The sequence below is a fragment of the Serinus canaria genome, chromosome 2 (genome assembly GCF_022539315.1).
Source record: "Serinus canaria isolate serCan28SL12 chromosome 2, serCan2020, whole genome shotgun sequence".
NCBI lineage: Eukaryota > Metazoa > Chordata > Aves > Passeriformes > Fringillidae > Serinus > Serinus canaria.
In genome coordinates, this window is record NC_066315.1 from 80555257 (window position 1) to 80574278 (window position 19022).

A 19022-nucleotide genomic window follows, 5' to 3' on the forward strand; every position below is an offset into this window, starting at 1 on the left:
AGTTTCAGAGTGTTTTCTGAAAAAGAAGAGCTCTAGCAGCCATTTGCTCTTCCTGACCTTATTCCCTCAAGCAAGAGCACTGCTGAATGCAACAAAGACAGGATAAAAAAACTCATATTTTGAAGGGGATTCAGATTTCATAGAGATTTCTTAGCAGGTCCTCATTCTTGTTCTCTAGCCTGGGCTTGCCTTCCTGGCCCCTGCTCCCTTGCTCCAAACCTGGAAGTGGTCTCAATCACCTGCCTGCTGTACCTTGAAGCTTTATTGTGTCTTGCTGAGACAGCAGGAAAAGTGGAAGAGAATTGAGTCTTTGAATTTCAGTCTTCCCTACAGATAACTTCTGGCACTGCAGGACTTCTGTGTACTGAGCTGTCCCTGGCCTCTCATGCTGCGGGGAGACACTCCTCTCCTCTTCTTTCAGAAGACCAAGGATCTCACTTGTCCTGCCAATATAGAGCTGGGATAATTCCATTCTCAGCTGCTTACCTTGTCACTCTTTCAGAGACTGATGTTTCCACAGTGGGTCTGGCTGTTTTTTTGTTTTGTTCTCTTTTTTTTTTTTCCCCCTTCTTTTACCAGTAAGTGAGATTCTTGGTGATTTACTTCTGGATTTCCTCATCTTCATGTCCTACCTAATTTCTTAATGTTTTAGAACTTGATTGTTTCATATGAAATGCATGATTGAAAAGTTAAGGTGGCAAAATCAAGTGCAAAACATTTAGGAAACACCTCTTTTATGCTTGCCTGTTTAGCCATATATATATTTAAATAAAAATAGATAAGTAAGTATGAATAAGGCTATATATGCAGGTCTGTAAAGTATATCAGTGTTTTTCCTCTCTCAGAATCCTGCTGGTTCTCTGCACAGCATCTGAAGTAAGGGTTGATGGCAGCTGTAATCACAGTTATCTAATATGTGGCCATATCTCCTTTCCACCCCAGTGCTTGAATCCTGGTTTGAGCACCCATCCAATGCAGATGGAAAGCAACAGTGAATTTAGCTACAAGTCCTGCAGATCATGTACAAACTGGCATCGCGAGCCTGAAATTGCCCAGATGCAAATGGGCTGACATTAAAAATGCAGAAGTCACTTTTCTGACACCCAAGTGATTCTATTTCACAGTTCCATCTGTTTTTCCAAAGTATATGATGATACAGCTTCTGCACACTGCATTTAATGGTTGTCTGCAATGGCTGAACACGTTCTGACACAGAATAACATTTTTCTCCTGGGCCCATTCCTTAGGAATGGATAGCCCACTTGTGCTAAAACTTTAAATTAGGAACAAATCATCCTGAAACAGGCACCAGACATGGATTATTTCGACTGAGACATTTGCAGAAGCAAAAATATGCTTGTGAGGAAAGAAGAGAGCTGAGTGTTTTTAACCTGAGCTGCAACTAATGATACCATTGTCAAAAATTGCACTTCTGCAGCACCTTCAGGGGGTTGGGTTGGTTTTGACTCCATGTTCTAAATGATCATGACCGTGGGCTTCCCTTTGATCTTTCAAGGGGCTGCTTCACACCTGTAATCTTCAAACAAGGCCACAGCCCGTACATACTCAGCCCTCTTCACCTTTCCTGTAAGCTCCAGCCCACTGCTTTGTGACTACATTAAAAAAAAAACAAAACCAAAAACCAACCAAACAAAAAAGCTTCAATCAATGTCTTGACAATTGCAGAATTCTAGAAAATGAGATTTTTGTACAACTGGACTTTTTTTTTAGTGAGCCATTTCTACCATTTCTATTTTTACAGAAATTTTATATGTTCTATATGGCTATTTTAAAAAAGTAAAAATAAAGGATAATTATGCTCTGCTCCCACAAATTTTGTGGATTTGTTTAGCCAAGCTGTTTAGTGCCCAGTTAGTTATATGAATGAAAAAATTATCTACTAGTAATGAAAATATTTGAGGATTTGATTTGCAACTATTTATGTGTGCTTAAGTTTGAAAGTAGGAACAAGTTTGTATTCTGAATACAAGTAATGCCCCTTGCTGATTTTCAGTAATTCACATGCTTGTCTGCCCTGCTTAATGTAGCACTAAATTGGTCTGAGAAAGGAAAGTAAAAAAAAAAAACCAAAAACAAGGAATGTCAAACAATTTTCCTTTTTCATCCCTCATTTCTCAACCTTTTTATTGTGAAAAATGATGAAAAGTCAAACCTGCTTGTTTTCCTCATTGCTTTTCACTTAATCAGATCCTTTTGTAAAGAAAATAAATAACTAAGTAGCAAACTAAAAAAAAACCTCTAGTCCTCAGCTGGTTTTGATGCATGGAAATTTAATTTAGCTTTACTTGAGTATGTCCCAGTGAATTGCAGCTGTACTGTGGTGTTTTCTGCTTTACCCAAGGAGAAAAAAAAATCAGAACAAAATATGGATACTTGATTCAAATGTGTATCAGGTGGCTGCCCTAAATATTTTACAGGCCTGTATTATAAATTAAATGGCATGGTGGTGAAAGTCTCCTGTGTTTCCTTAGAAGGCCATAAGGAGAAAACTTGCAGACCCACATGAAATATCTGCAGATTTAATGGTGGCTACTTGATGTACTAGACCTATAACATTTATAGTAAAAGTTGTATTTCTTGATTTTTTTTAGAAATTGCCCCTTGGCTACACGTATTCAAAGCAGATGATGCTGTGGACTTCTCACAGTTAACATTTGACCCAGGACAAAAAGAGCTTATTGCTGGAGCAAGGTGAGAAATCTGTTTTCTTTTTTATGTTGCACCAGACTGGATTTTGTTCTTTGTTAATAAGCAATATTTAGCCAATATCAGTGTGATCTTGTGTGACTCCTCTGCTTTCTAGAGCCACTAAACTGAATGTTATGTATGTTTATTTCTCTAATCCCTGAGAACCAGAGTTAAAGATGGACTGCCTGCCTGGCTGCAAAGTTTAAAATAGCTCACACTGTCCTAATTTTTAGGAGGACTGTCCTGGAGTGCACAATCTTTGTGTGCATATGGCAGAACAAACAGGTGCTGTATGGCAATGTGACAAAAGTTGCCATTGCATGAGGCTTAGAATGATACCAAACTTGGCTAGACAATGTGGCTCTTTGTGTTGGGATGTCTCTAATTATCATTCTCTACATGCTAGGAGCGATCTGTTAAAGAGTGCAGAATTAGTGGTAAAGTTGGTGATAGTCACTGTTTGCACAGTAGGAGAGCACTCTGCAAGCTGTGATCAACAGTGACACTGTCTTAGATGTCAACATTGCAGCAGTGACAGTCCTTAAATACTATTTTTTTTCCCCTCTTAGCATATGAGGCGTAGTAAAACATCTTGGTTGTCCAAAAAAATGTAACCATCTAAACCTATTATTCACACCCACCTTCTGAATATATTTTACTTTTGAATTAACAAAGTTCTAGTCACTTCTCTTATCTGCTAGGTTTAGCATTGGAATATATTTCTGTTTCCCAGTTTGCTTCTTAGATGGAAATGAGGTTCAAAATGCAGAGTCATGAAAGGCACTGCAAGAAAACTGTTTTCCATGGACTGGTGGAAGTTGCTTATCTACAGGGGAAAACTTTCTGAGTGTGGAAATAGGCATGTGTGTGTGTATATATATTCATATATCTTTGGTCCACATGAAGTGGGGTCTTCAGTGCCTTGATGATGATTTTTCAATTCTATAAGCTACCCAATGAAACAAGGTGTGAGGTTATCAACTGCTGCAACTCAGTAAGGACTGCATCATAAGTTGTCTGAGCCTCTCCCCAGACCCATGGAAATGTGTGTTGGATTACTGCACTCTGTATAGATATTCCAATAACTGTTAAAAAAAAAGAAAAAGAAAGAAGAATACTTTTCCCTCCTTGGTCTCTAATTTTATTCTTTAAACTGTTTATCTGGAGTCCAAATCTGAGCAAAAAATAAGCTCATTTGAACCAGTGCTTTTGATGAAGCTTTTTAAATCACTATGGGATAAGCTTGGGATGATTTTGTTGAATAAGCAGTGACTACAAAAAAAAAAATCAGTGGTTAATTCTGCTTTTTGCTAAAGATCCCATATATCAAAATATGTATTTTTCCTAAAAGTTAATGATGCTTCAGAGCTTTATATCTCTTGTTCTGACTAAAATTTAAAAAAAATAAATTCAAGGTTATTAAAATTATAACAGAAATTTTGTTTCATGCTGTTCAGTGTAGTTGGCTGTTACTTGTTCATAGAAGGCATTGATTTTCCCTGTCCTTATTCTGCATTTCCATTCTAAATTTTAACCTTTCTGGTGTTGTGTTTGGCCATGGAGATCTTCCTTTAGAATACCTAAATTTGCCTGCAGTTTTCTCTAATTACATGTAATATTGATATCAGTACATCCTTTTCACTACACACCTTTCTGGTCTTTAGGCATTGTGCCCCACGAGTCATTGTACATCTTGGGGTCCTACATTCAGAGACTGGCAGCCAATTGTCAGGGTGCTGTAGTCCCAACACTGCAAGTGTTGATCACCCTGATAATCTTACTGATTACACGCCTTCTGCATGTAGTCTCCGCTGCAGGTAGACCAATCTATTCATTGTGAATCACAGAATTCACAGAGCAACTAGGTTGGAGGAGACCTTCAAGATCATCGAGTCCAACCCATGCCCTAACACCTTAACTAAACCATGGCACCGAGTGCCACATCCAGTCTTTTATTAAACACATCCAGGGATGGTGACTCCATGACCTCCCCAGGCAGACAACTGCAGTACTTTATCACCCTGTCCGTGAAAAACTTTCCTAATACCCAACCTATATTTCCCTTGGTGCAGCTTGAGACTGTGTCCTCCAGTTCTGTCAGTTGTTGCTTGGAGGAAGAGACCAACCCCCACCTGACTACAGCCACCTTTCAGGAAGTTGTAGAGAGTGATAAGGTCACCCAAGTCTCCTTTTCTCCGGGCTAAACACCCCCAGCTCCCACAGGGAGCAGCCCCTAACCAGCCTTGTTGCCCTCCTCTGGATGTGCCCAAGTGTCTCAATGTCCTTCCCAAACTGAGGGGCCCAGAAATGGACACATCTCTCAAGGTGTGACCTCACCAGTGCTGAGTACAGGGGAAGGATGACCTCCCTGGTGCTGCTGGCCACAATTCCTGATACAGGCCAGGATGCCACTGGCCTTCTTGGCCACCAGGGCTCACTGCTGGCTCCTGTTCAGCCGGCTGTTGACCAGCACCTCCAGGTCCCTTTCTGCCTGGGCGCTATCCAGCCACACTGTCCCCAGCCTATAAATCAGGTCTACTCTGATCTTGATTGGTAATACATTCAGTTAATTTTCTTAAGTTGGTTCTATTTGCCCATTAAGGCAATCAGTGAATTATGTCTCCCTGTCCTTAACTCATGCAGCTTTTGTTTCATTTTCTTTTCCTGCTCGGTTGAGGAAGGGAGTGATAGAGCAGTTTTGATGAGAACCTGGTCTTCAACCAGTTCAGCCCACTCCATCTTCGCACCTTCAGAATTCTGCTTTAGTAATTTGGTGGTATTCTAAACTAGAGGAATGATTTTTCACAGCCAGAAGCTGTGTTTTGGCTCATCATATGTCCATAATTAACTTTTTCCACCTTAATGGATTTAATAGTCGCAAATTCCTCTGCCTTAGAAATCAAACAAAATACTATTGTGAAAGTTTGATACTACTGGAAATTTTTTAAATCCCTTTTCCATTATTGATATTCATGTCAGGTTACTCTTTTTCATTTATGAATTTCTACAGCCTCTAAAGATATTTATGATTTGTCTTATTGAGAATGGTAGCAAAGATCCCAACGGGGATCCAGACTGCATTCCTGTTGGGAGTTGCCAATGTCATGCAGTTATGTGGAAAGACAGATATGGTCCTATGATACCCCAAAAGGTGTCTCCCAGAGTAATTGAGAACTTCTGATCTCTTTGCACAAGGTTCTTTGGAGACTTTAAATTGTGCTAGTGTGCACTCTTTATATATGCTTGAACAAGGTTTAATGAAATAAGTTACATATGTAAAGAAGAGGCAGATGAGAAGAGGGTTGGAAATGTGGTGCAGGATAACAAGGCCTGAGCATGTGCCCAGCACCTGCCCATAAATCCATCAGCAGGTGAAAAGGATGTAGCAGTATAAATGGAACAGTAGTGTTGACAGAAAACCAGATAGTTTGAGTTGGCCATGAGTAATTTAGTCAAGAAGCAATGAGTTCTGTCACATTTTGCAAAATTTGGCAAACAGAATTAGAACAGAAATAATTTTGATATAGACATCTTCAAAAGTATAGAAGGGACTTTATTCTATAGCATTCACCATAGCAGGCAAGAAGTGGGAAGTTCATCCTATATTGCTGAAATTAGTCTTGCTTGTCCTCTTTGGGAGATAAAGGTGGTCTTCTGATGTCTGTGGGCATTCTGTTGTGGTGCAAAAATAGATGGTTTACAATAATATTAGTCTGCCTATCCCCACCCTCAGCTTATGCAGGTTGTCTTCCACTCCTTGAGAGAACGTTTTGACTGGTAGATAATTATTTTTTGTTCTGCAAAACATCCAGCTCTCCTATAGATGTTGAGTTGATTAAGCTGGAGTCTTGTAGCCTTGTTGCCGTTTCCTTGCACCATCAGCAGCAGTCAGTGAACGGTACCACTCCAACACCAGTATGTGCCTTCACATTAATCATGCAATCCATGCTCCCATGAAACTCTATCTTTAAAATGTGCCCCAGGCATTGTTCTTAATATTGTATGTGACCTGGCAGATAAAAATAAATGAATTCTATTGCAATTTGAAACCTTCTCGGGAGTTCATTTGTTTTCTTAGAAAAAAGCCAACCCATATGGCAGGGCAGAATTTACTTTTATAATTAAGTGGCACCAGCAAAGGATTACTCTCAGGGCATTAGCTCCTCTGTAAGCTCAAGGAAATGAGAAACTGCTTGTTTATCTTATTCTGATAAATTCCAATAAAATATTCAGACGAAGTATTTCTCTGTGTGTTACTTGGTGGACTGATTTAGCATGTAATAAAATTTTATTGTGATTTCTGTATTTTGAAATAGCAGTAGGCCTAAAGATTCATGGATTTCTCAAAGAACACCCTTGTCTTCTTTGCTGTGTGAAAGTGCTTTGCCATATGTTTCTTTGGGAAGGTCAGCTGAAGGGGGAAACACCAGATTAGGGGAAGGATACAACAGTCTGTGAGGTGCCCAAACAAAGTGTGCATTGCGTTTTTTCCTCCTCATCTCCTGGCAATGTACATAACACACAGCAGCTCTAGTTTTGATAAACCAAAAAATTGCTAAAAGTGTTTCATCCATTTTGGCTAAATAAGAGTCAACAAAAAGCATGTCTGAAATCCAGTAGTTTAGGGCAATTTTTAAATTTTTCTTCTTTTTTGGTGACTTTTTATTTTGTTTTCTCAGTGGTTTTATTCAAGCCATATGAGAAGAATTATGTCTATTTTTAAAGAGGAAATGAAGTTATCCTCTTTTCCCAAGCCTCCTATGATTGAAATTTTGAACTGGTAGCAGCCTGGATTGAGTTCATTCTTAAAATGTGGATTTTTTTTTTTTTTTTTTAATTCAAGATGGGCTAGCTTAGCTATACTTTTAAATGATATAGTTAATATCAGAAATAGGTGTCAAAGCTATTCAACTTTCTTTTTAATTGCCTAATACATAGTTAGATATATCTATATCTTAATTTTTTTTTTTTTTTTTTTTTTTTTTACATAGAGCATCCTAATCGTGGTGGCTTTCTCCTGTATGTTTTCCTTCAAGTTAATTAAACTTGGTTTTTAGGATTATGTCTTGCTTTGAGGTGGCTTATTGCCTCAGTCACTCCTTATCTCACTGATGAAGGACTGCAACAGTATGGCTTCTCCCTTAATTAGATGTGTGTTTGGGAACATTAATTTGAACCATTACCACTACTTGCCATAATAACAGAAAGCCAAATTAAAGGATTCATTAACAGTGGCTTAAGGATCGCTAAAAAAGGAATAAATAACTTTACAGGTTTGCTTTTTACTGTTGTCTGCTCCCAGCTGGAGAATCTGAGAGCTTCGTGTTAATAGGGTGCTCTGAAGGCTACATGTACAGGGAGAATATACAGGCAGAGGGAATTGGTGCTTTATTCTTTCAACATCCATCTGGTTATCACTGCTCATTTGACACTTGGCTCAGGGTAATCAGTGTCTGTCCTTCCACTGACTGAACTGGGCTAATCTAACCCAATCTAATCTAATGTATGGTTTAATGCTAAATCTCTGAGAAATTATCATCTTACTGCTGCAAAAAGAAGGAGGTCTTTTCCCCCCTGCTGCTTGTCTTTCCTACCTTGCTAACAGGCTCCTGAATGCAGAGTGACACTAGGCAATGCACTAACTCCACAAAAGTCCTTCCTGTTTTTGTTCTGATTTAATGTCTTGACATTTTAATTAGAATAGCTGATGTTGTGCATCATTACAGAAGCCCTGGAGTTGACTCAGAGTAAGAACAAAAGAGAAATGACCCCTTTATTAGGGATAAATGGAACTTTTGTCATTGTCATTTCAGTTTATTAAAAAAAAAAAAAAGAAAATATTCAGCCTTTGGACACTTTAGACTCTTTACCTTCTCCCACTGACCTTTCTTGCAGCCCACCTCCAACAACTCAAGCAAACTTTATGTGCCCAAGTTGATTACTCTAGTAGGAGACCACAAGAAGTTCAAACTGTCTAAAAGTTCTGGTTTTAAGCTCATTTCCATTTTTGGAGGTCATTTGGAAGAGATGTAACAGCAACATTCAAATATAATTTCAAATTAATCTTGAAAAGAGACAGAAGATTTATATATTGAACAATGAAATGGTAACAAGACCACACAGAACTTGCATGGCTCTTAATGTGAGGGAATACTGTGCAGTATTTGTAATATCTGCCAAAATATGAAAACTGGGGGCATGTACTTTGACATACCTGTTGCAGCAATAAAAAGAGTATTAAAGATTTGGTCAGCTGCAGTTATGAAATACGGGATTAATATTTTGGTTGAGCTGGTATTTCAGGATAAATTTGTATCCAGCGACAGCTTACTAAATAAATAGCTCAGTAACCTCACCAACTCACCTGGACTAAAACATAATACCCAGAAACATCCTTGACCTGCATGCATTGGAGGCAGACAGGTCTCAAATGTTGCAAGGCCATTGCCAGCTGGGGGAACCTGAGTGCTGTGTGTGAGAAGTCAAGGCCAACAGAGACAGATGTTAGTGGAAGTTTGAGGTGACGTGGCATGACTTCAGGAGGAGGGTGACCTCCAGAGCTGCAAGGGCACCTGGTACTTTTCTGCTTTTTCTGGAGAAGCCCATGGCAAGAAATATGTGGAAGTGAAATCTGGCTGTTGTTGAACATCTGTACAGGAGTGCTGTATTCTAGGATCTCTAGCTTTGCCGAGGCTGTATGAGGAACCACAGGGATCCAAAGTAAGATTTACTAATCCAGAGGAGAAAGCATCAGAGAAGGAAATTAGGTTTCACAAGACCTTTGAGTGGATAAATTCAATTTTTTTGGGGACTCTATAATGATTGCCTCCCATAGTGATTTTCTTATTCTGTTTGACAAGCTCATTGTTTCACTGGTCAGCTTATTATTGTGTGTCTTCCTTTTGCCATTTTGAATATTAATAAAATGTGGTTCTTCATTCCGCAAGAAAGCCTGTAATTTTAGAAATTATTTTAAAAGTGCAATAAGAACAATAAAAATCACTTTTCCATAATTTTTAGGATGGATCAACAAGACCTACTTGTCAGAAGATATTTATCTCTGTGTACATGCTGTTTTCACATCTTTAGCATTTATCAGTAAGCCTCTCATTTAATTATTCTCATTTGCTGTGGCTTCTATTTCATGCAGAATGAAGATAATATATAACTTTTGGCCATTCTGCTTTTTGTTATTGTAATTTGACCATTTTCATAAATGGTTCAACTAGAACACTTGTATTAGGTTTCTTTTATTTCCAGTGTATCATCCTTGGCTTTTTGAGATATTTTTCTTACAGACTTATGGTTTAACCAAATACATTTTGTGCATTATAGTTGTATTTATATTGATTATTTTGCCCTGTTAAGGGCAAAAGGAGATAATCAATAAATAATCAAATAAATTAAAAAATAAAATAAAATTAATAAATAATCAAATTATTTAAAAAATCAAATAAATTTTCTTTCCACTTGCTGACTTTACTGTACTGCAAAACTAGAATTGCCTTTCATACAGAACTTTACCATCTCAATTGTGGAATTGTGAAATTTTGCATAATAGTTGACTCCTGCAGAGTTTATACTTTACATTTCAGTCTTACTATTTTTTTTCTCCCAGTGAATTGAATAAAATTTTCTTCTTTCATGTGAGTTACTTTCTTGAAAGAAGTGAACAGGAAGTAATCTTTTGGTAGTTTATTCCCAGGAGATTTGGCAGCATGTCTGGTCATACCTTGAGTGTCTGAGTTTGCTGAAACCCCTATTTCTTGATTCAGGCTTTCAATTGCAAATGCATGTGGGTGCTTCGGATGGGTTATGGAGACTTTCTGCGATATTATTGTATTTTGCCATCTCTTTTTAAAAGGCCTAATCCTCAATCCTTGTCTCCCTGAAATGTGTGTGCCATCTTAATGTTCTTCTAATTAATGTCTGTCTCTGTTGCAAAAGTATTTATTGTTGTTCCATTCAGCTTTTAAAGCTTGAAGTTTCACAAAGAAAAGGGTAAAATGCTGGATTTAGCAACCATTACTAACATGATATACTTTTGAATCTTTATGAATTTTTCATTGTTTTTTTCTTGGATTGTTCAGGAACATACAGAAAATTAGTTTTATTCTTTTAGCTGTAATCATACTGAACATATTCACTGCAATAGATTGAAATATATTGTTGTGAAGGAAGTGACTGGATCATGCTTTTTGTGTGCTTTCATTCAGTTCCCACTGATACCAGTGGAAATGTTTACCCTTGGGTTTGAGCAGGCTCTTGACTAATGGGTTTTAATTATAACAGCTGAGCTAGAAGAGTTGTTCAGTGCTGTGAATATAAAGCAAAATGCTTACTGCCTGCTGGATCTCCAAAGGAGTAAAGGATGTTGCTTTATCTCAGTGTTAGTTGTGTTTTCTTCTCATTAAGTGTCCTTCTGTTTGCAGATTTATGTAACATATTTGCTTTCCTCATTCATTAAGCACCAAATGGAAACAAATTTGCCAATTACCGCCAGTGTCAAATCAGTTTAGTTCCAGCGTGCAAAATTTGTCTTGCTCGCTGCCACCATATTTGGAAAAGAAGCAGGGCTGTGGGCTAAGAGGTAGTATCTGTACTTCAGAATTGTAATTTCATTTTTCTTTCTCATTCTTTGTTGCCTTCCAAGCATAAATGCACTGGAATAAAGCTGAACCGAGGTTGAAAAATGGCAGTCCAGGGCATAATCTCAATAACAATTTGAAGAAATGTTGTTACCTGTCTTATGAGGAGCATAATGGCTCTGCACATGTTGTGAAAATTGGCAATGACTTTTTCTTTGGACTGCCAGATTTATCAATACTACATTTCCTATGTGTTTTTTTACTGTCATGCTCATTTCTTTAATCTTATTTTAGCTATTTTCTCGTATATGTGCTTTCTGAACTAGTTCTCACATGCTGGTGATGCATGCTTTAAAATGTTAAACTGTTGGATTTGTAAACCTAAATGTAATCCTGCAAGTTTTACTGAAGTGGGCACATCTAGGTAGGCATAGCTCTGATTGCTCTCTGAGTGCTAGTTTGACACTTAGCCCAGGATTATTTATGTAGTCACAGTCAATCTGTGCTGTCCATTTGCCCAGTTTATGTTGCTAAGGTGTTTTGACTGTCTCTTGCACATTGCTTTTCTTGTTCAATTTTCCTTCTGCTGGCTTTATAAAGATAAAAATATTTTAATTGGTTATTGGCAGCCACAGGAAATTGAAAAATGTACACTTATTAGCTCTGCCTCTTGATCATTCACATGAATGTAGACGTTTTAGTCTCCCTAACACTTCTAGGGTCAATTTTTCTAATTTCACACTGAATATATTAATGTGTAGAAGTGTTGTGCTCTACTCAATAGGATAAAAATCTCATTTTTTAGGGAAAAAAAAGACAAGAAAAATGTTGAGTGTCTTTTTTACTTCAGGCTGGCGCTGTGTTTGTGCATTTATTTCTTTAGAATCTTTGGGACAATAGCTTACTTTTTAACAGGCTGAAATGATGTCAGAGTAGAAGATGAGAAAAAGAAATTATTAATTTGATAATCTGTCCTTAAAAGGCCTCATCAGGCATAAATTTTCAGCAGATATCTAAAGATGAAGTACACATAGCAATTGAAGTCTGTATGATGTATGGTCCCGAAAACTAAACACGTGAGACCCAACTGCTCACATATTCTGCAACAGAGACTGCATTTATTTGTAGAGTGAGATGGGACATTTATGTGCCATTCCTGTGAGTCTGATACTACTGAGTTAAGAGAGCAATTTATGCCTGCTGAGGATTCAGTTCAGTTTCACTGGAAGAAAGAAAAGGTTGTTTTGCACCAGCAGTGAAGTTGGTTTCTTTGATATCGGAGTGAAAAAAGTACAGTGATGGGTGATGGAAGTTTAAATGCACCAAGATGAGGAGCAGGGCAGTTATTTATGCTCCCTGCTGAATACTTCTGGGGAAGACATTCTGTGAAAGTGAAGGTATCTTTTGTCCTTACAGAGGGAGCGTAGAAGTGTTAGACTATAATGCATTTGTTCCTGGTGTTTTGGTGAAAGTCTTTCAAGTCCACTTGCACGTAACTTGTTGGTGAAGCTTTGTGTGTACACATTGTTCTGCAAAGTACTGTTTTCTTTGCTTATCCACTCCAGGTCTCTTTAGGATGCAAACTCAAGTATTATAGCTATTTCTTTGTGCTGATTTAACAGTATAATAATAAATATTCTCTTTATTTCATTTTCACTTGGTGTTGATTGCTCTTGAGCTAGAGGTGACTACTGGGGATATTTCTCCTCAGAGACACCTTCGGCTCGCAGGCAGTTACTATTAAGCACTCGGAATAGGCCCATGCAAAGCAGAAACTCAGTTTACCTCTAGCAGAAAAAGTCCAAGGGATAGTGAAGAGAAAGAGAGTGTGTTCTGCCGGAGGGTTAAATCCAGAGTTTATTCCAAGGTATTACAGTTCCGAATCTCAGTACTGCTCTGAACAGACCCCGACCGCATGGCTCCAACGCCTTTTAATCTCACAGGAAGGTGGGAGGGAGGACAGGTGAGCCACCAACCAGGTGGGAGGGGCAGGGTCTCAGGGAACAATGACACCTGGACAGGCCAATGACTACAGACCTGAAGGGCATCTTTTGAACTTCTGTCAATCACACGATACCCTTGCTCGAATGTGGATCTTGGCACAGTAATCAGGAATAGGGCAGGGGACAGGCAAGGAGGAAGTAGTCACAGCTGAGGGGCAGAACCTAGCTTTACACCACAACAACTTGGATTCTTGCTCTTAATAACCCGCCTCCTGCATTTTGAATAATTCTCTTTAGCAATACTCCCAGGAAAGACTAGTGACATGGTTCCTGTACAGCTACAATTTAAGTAGACCATACATGTACCAGAGTCAATAAATAAATACTCATAGCTGTTTCTGAGAGTCCATAAATAAAAATAGCCTTGATGGCCATGGTGGTTGTCTTTCTGAGCTAGATGCAATTTCGTTTTTCTTCTCTCCCCTACCCTGCTGTCTCATTAAAAAAAAAAAAAAAAAAAAAAGATGTAAACTACAGGTTCTGACCATCTGTGCCCATTCACAATACCTCATACCTCTTTTGAAAGAATTAGAATTATTATCTCAAAAAATTTGGCCTGATTTTAATTTTGATTACACACCTATAAGTTACATGGATTTGATATTGCAGATAATTAATTAATATTGCAAATATTTAAAGTTCAAGTTTAAATTCACTCATCTCTGTCTCATCTGGGGGTTTTTTAAGTGAATTTTTAAAAATCTTATCAATTGGTGTTACATATTTTGTTATGAACAAGTTAGGATGGAAGTAATTTATATTATTATTTAAAAATCCTTTTTATTTTCATCTCTAAAACATTATCACTCTGTATTAGCATTGGAAAATCATAATTCTTTTAAATAAGGTAACAGGCAAAAGAGGACTATGGGGTGTTACTTCTGTGAAGATGCAGTGGAGAAAATGAATAATGAAAAAAGAAGAAGAGGTGTGATAAGAACTAAGAAAGAAAGAAAATAATGTCAGAGGAGGAATATTTCTTGCTTGTGGTTTGCCTGGACCCCTCCCAAGGTCTGTAGGTGCAGTGATGCTGCTGTAGAGGCAGAGTGAGAAATATTTTTGCAATAGATGTGCAGGCTTCTGAAATCTGTGCTTGGTTGGTTTGTGTGTAGCTCCTGCTGTCTGTGGGAAAACGTTTTTAGGCTTTGGAGAAATTAGGCCACATAGGGCAAGACTTTGCTCCAAATTGTGAAAATTCAGGGGCTTGTACAGATTTGCCATCATACTGGGATCCTGTGCTTCAAACTTTACATCCATGTGGCTGAGCTAATTGCATGGGACTCCCATCTTTGTGGGGAGAAATGGAGAGCTTTAATCTGCCTGTCCATGTGTTCTGATGGAGCCATCCAGCACTGGTGACATGGATCTGCCAAACCTCTGAGAATTTCTTCCCATTGATGCTAAAGGAAGACAGGAGCAATGAATCAGATGTACATGCATGCAGTGTAAATATCTATGTCATTCATGCTCAGCCAGACTTTCAGACTGAAAATCTGTTTTAGAAATTAACTTAATCCTTATCCCAAAGGGCTGCATATTAAGACAGCCTCTGAAAGAATTCGAAGCCCTGAATACCTGTCACTTCAAAAATTTTTTCTGCCCTTATAGTAATTAATTATGTTTTTTATTTAAACAGTGGTATCATTTGGGTTTTTCACTGAAATATTAGTAACAACTCATTTTTATCTGCTATTTTTTTAACCCCAGAAACTACCTCTTCAGACTGAAGCTTGAGGATCTCTCTCTAATACAGGTATGTTTTATTTCTGTTTCCTTAATTCCTCTGCAAGATGAAGGTAACCAGATGTTTTAAGGCAGATAATCAAGATATTCATAAGCTTCATTGCTGCACATAAATATGTATCTGTTTTTGTCCTTTTTCTGGCCCCTTATTATATAAGTCATATTATCCCTTTTAATTCCAGATTAGCCTTTGTCCCAGGCCATACAGATCTGATGTTGCCTTATTCTGCTGTGATTTTGTTAGAGTGGATTTTCATATTATTCATTAATGCAATTTAAAATTAACTACCTTTAGGTTCAGTACTGTCCCTATTAATTCATGAAGTAATACTATACAGCTGAATATAGAAAAGTAAAATGCTTTCAGGTAAGCCTGTCCTTGTGATTTGTAAAACAACTTGTGTACGTTTTAATTAGACTTTCAGATTTTATTTGCCTTTATAGCAACAAGATCTGATGTCAGCTTATTTTTATTTAAAATTGCAATATTAATAAATATTCAGTTTTGTTGCTGGTGTTTAAAGCTGTGACACACCAAGCACTTTTAATATACAGAATTTGGGCTGTCTGCTTTCATCTTCTGTGCCATGTTCAATATTCTGACCAATAATTTAAGTCTTAAAGATTCTTGTTCAGAGGCTGCACTAAGAGGTGCTGTTGTAGTTTATGCTGCTAATTCATAGATTGAAGTTCATGGCTTTCCCTTGTTAGAACATATATCAGTAGGCTAAATTCACTAATGAGGGAGAAATCTGTAAATTACAGAGGTTTATAATTGTGCTGATTCAACCAGACCCCTTCTGACTCCAATCAGAAAAAAATTACAAACTGAGCACGGAAATCGTACTGCTGATGTTATAGCAGGTTACTGGGTTTCAGTGTTATGCCTTTAAAAAGTCTTCTCAAGTTGACTAATGATAAAGTTTCCTATTTTATCTTCAATATTGTAGCACCACTTGTTTGCCTCACTATCTTCTAACATTCTTCAACAAATTTTTAGAAAACTTGTGTTTCTAAATCAAAAGTGCTCTTTTTTTTATTTTTTTATCTCTCACCAGCATATCTTTACTATCCCAACCCTATACCTAGTATTCAATTTTTCCCCTTATTTTCAAGCCTCCCACTATTACTCCTTCATATTTTTTCTCCCCAGTTCTTAACTTCCTTTTCTTTCCTTCTACTTCATTTCAAATTCTGTTAGAGTGCCTCAGGACAGCCATTATCCAAAAGATGTGTTTCCTTGGATATGCCAGTTTTGGCAGCTCCAAATCAACTGTGATGTGACTGAAACCTTTGTTTTAATTTTTAGGGTGAATTATTTTGGATTTCCAAACTAGCTGAACAACACATTCAGGTCTTGTCTGGTTATCTGGTATTATGGTTAAAATAGGCAGGAACAAAAGTGGGAAGCTATGCAAAAGCTGTATGAAATCCTAGCAGAACAGAATGATGGAATTTCAGTGGAAAAATAAAGCTTGTTGTGGTTTAACTTGTTGGTACTTTATGTGCTAGTTAGCATTTGTTTGGCAAGGGATGGAGCACTTCAGCATTTCATGTACCAACAGAAGAAATTTTCTTTTAATATTTATTTTTCTTCACACAGTTTTTGTCATAGTAATAATGTAAAAAAGTCTCATTTAATCCTACTTATGTTGCTTGCTTGTTTTTTTTCTTGTTTTTTTTCTTTTTTTCACATGAGGAAGCTTTTGTAAAAGCATGCAGATGTTTCACAACCTAATAAGCCACGTTTTCACATCTGGAAAAAGGGCGCACAGTGAAGTGCTAGCTATGAGAGGATTTCAGCATAGCTCAATAACGAGACAAAAAAAGCTAGAAACAAGACAATCCATATACCTGTTGTTTAATTACCTTAGAAAATTGCTCAAGCTCTTGTTTTGCAATTGTGTTTGGGAATCAGGAGAAAAATTACTGACTTTTTCTCTTGCACAGCAAATACTTCCAACATGGAAGCAAATTGGAACAATTTGCATCCTACTTATCTACAGTTTTCAATTAGACCTTTATAACTTTATTTCCTTAGCATTGCCACTTTGGTTTTGTTGGTTTTTTTTTGTTTGTTTTTTTTTTTTATAATAGCTGATTCATCAGTTGACTCTTTCCTATTATACTTTTCTCTGTGGAAAACAAAGGGGATGCCTCAAACTAAATTTTGAACATTGACACACGTCAGTTATTTTTGTCCAAGTTCATTTCCTCATCTGTCATGCCTGTCTGTTGGAATAGATTAGTTTGTGCACACAACTGCCACTGGGAAGACAATTAGCTTTATATTACATGTAATAAAGTGCAAAAGTAATAATCTCATATTCAGAGCAAAAGCATATTTGAAAATATTTTGTTTACAAATTAGGCATTTTATAAATAAAGTGTTCTTTTGGAGCAGCATCAGACTTTTCAAGATTACCAGATATTGTTTTGTAGTAGGAAAGCTTTCTAAAAGGGAATACATTAAATAATGACTTCTTGTTTACAAAATTTTTCAAAAATTTCTTTGGGCCAAAATATGTGTATGTCCTGTCTTTACAAGTGTATGCCTGGAAAATAGTTTGTAAACACAAGATAATATTCCTTGGAAAAAAACAAAAACCCAAACCAAAACCAGACATCTATTTGAAATTCAAATTATCACAAAGAAAGGCAGAACATCTATTTAAAGGGTCCTGTTTCCACCAGTTGAGTGGAAGTTAATCCCTTGTAAAAGTGGGGTTAGTGTGCTTCCAGAGTGCATCAGACAGGATGTGCGTTTAATCATGAGCTGGCGCTGTGTGCTGAGACATCGCCACCCATTGTGGGTGCATCAAAGTTGTCATCCCACATGTCATGGTTCTGTGCTCTGTGCTTTATAGGAAGAGCATGCTGTTTGAATAAGCAAGTTTCATATGATAATATCTTTAGCAAACCAGTATTTGATGTATCTCAGCAATTTTCTTTGTGTAGAAGAATAAAGAAATATAGAGCAAGTGAAAGCCTTTTAAGCTCTTGACGGAGAAGCCTAAGAGTCAAATTGTTCAAAGCTGCCTGTTGGAACAATGCATGCATAATGATTATGGATTAGGGAAGAAGCACTCTTTGGGGTTGTAGAAGGGCAAATATTTTATCTCTCTGCAGCAGTAGCAGGCTCACAGACAGAGAAGGCCTGACTCTGCATGGATTTGTTTTGTGAGCTTTGCCCTGTTATTGCTCACCTCAAGTAACAGAATGATCTGTAAAAACATTGGCCAAGATGAAAACTAGATTTCCTGAAAACTCCGTTATATTTCTTAAAACATAAAAGCAGAAATCTGATTAGTAGTTTTTAAATGAGTAAATTTATTTTCAAAAATGTACTTTAAAAACCATGACATCTAGGAAAGGTCAGAATTAATAGTTGGGCTTTGACATTATGTGATGGGTGTCTGTCACACTTGTGTCTGTTCTCACCTTTTCTTTTTCCCTATTTTTTGAAATGAGAGCCTCAAAATTCAAACAATTATTTGTGTCTACCTACATGACAAATTTTCTGATGTGCCTGTAAAGAGTAAAAAGCTAATACATGCTGGTTTATAAAAGTCTTTATGCTACAGTTTCCACAAACAGTATAAGCCAGCCTGCATAATCTTTTCACAAACATACAAAGTGTGCATCTTTTCTTCTTCCATAAGGTGAACTTCCTTAGAAACTCAGGTCATTAAGGCATTTATAGGGCACGTGCTTGAGTTTGCCTTTCTCATTTAAATGCTCCATCTGTGAAGTCTATTTGCTATTTGAGATGCCCAGAAGCTTGAATATGAGCCTGCTCCACCTGCTTCTGTATTAACATAGCTCACCACAGGTCTTACTCTCATTCAGAACCTTCACACTTTCAGTTAAAAAACACACACCTCAGACTCCACTTTTAAAGGCAATTGTAGCCCATTTTTGCTGAAAGATTCAAACTAAATTCTTTATACAGGCTGAGAAGATCATAGTTTCATTTTTT

The 19022-nt window shown here is 37.4% G+C and overlaps 1 protein-coding gene across 6 annotated transcripts in view; it reads left to right on the top strand.

Annotated features, from left to right (window-relative positions):
* Window positions 1–19022, top strand: part of SEMA5A (semaphorin 5A) — a 314081-nt gene that overhangs the window by 112730 nt on the left and 182329 nt on the right. For all 6 annotated transcript variants that reach the window (XM_030230394.2, XM_030230426.2, XM_018907145.3 and 3 more), the window contains 2 exons: window positions 2613–2712; window positions 15008–15053. In XM_030230394.2, coding sequence (XP_030086254.1) covers window positions 2613–2712; window positions 15008–15053 — 146 coding nt within the window. The remainder of the gene's footprint in view (window positions 1–2612; window positions 2713–15007; window positions 15054–19022) is intronic.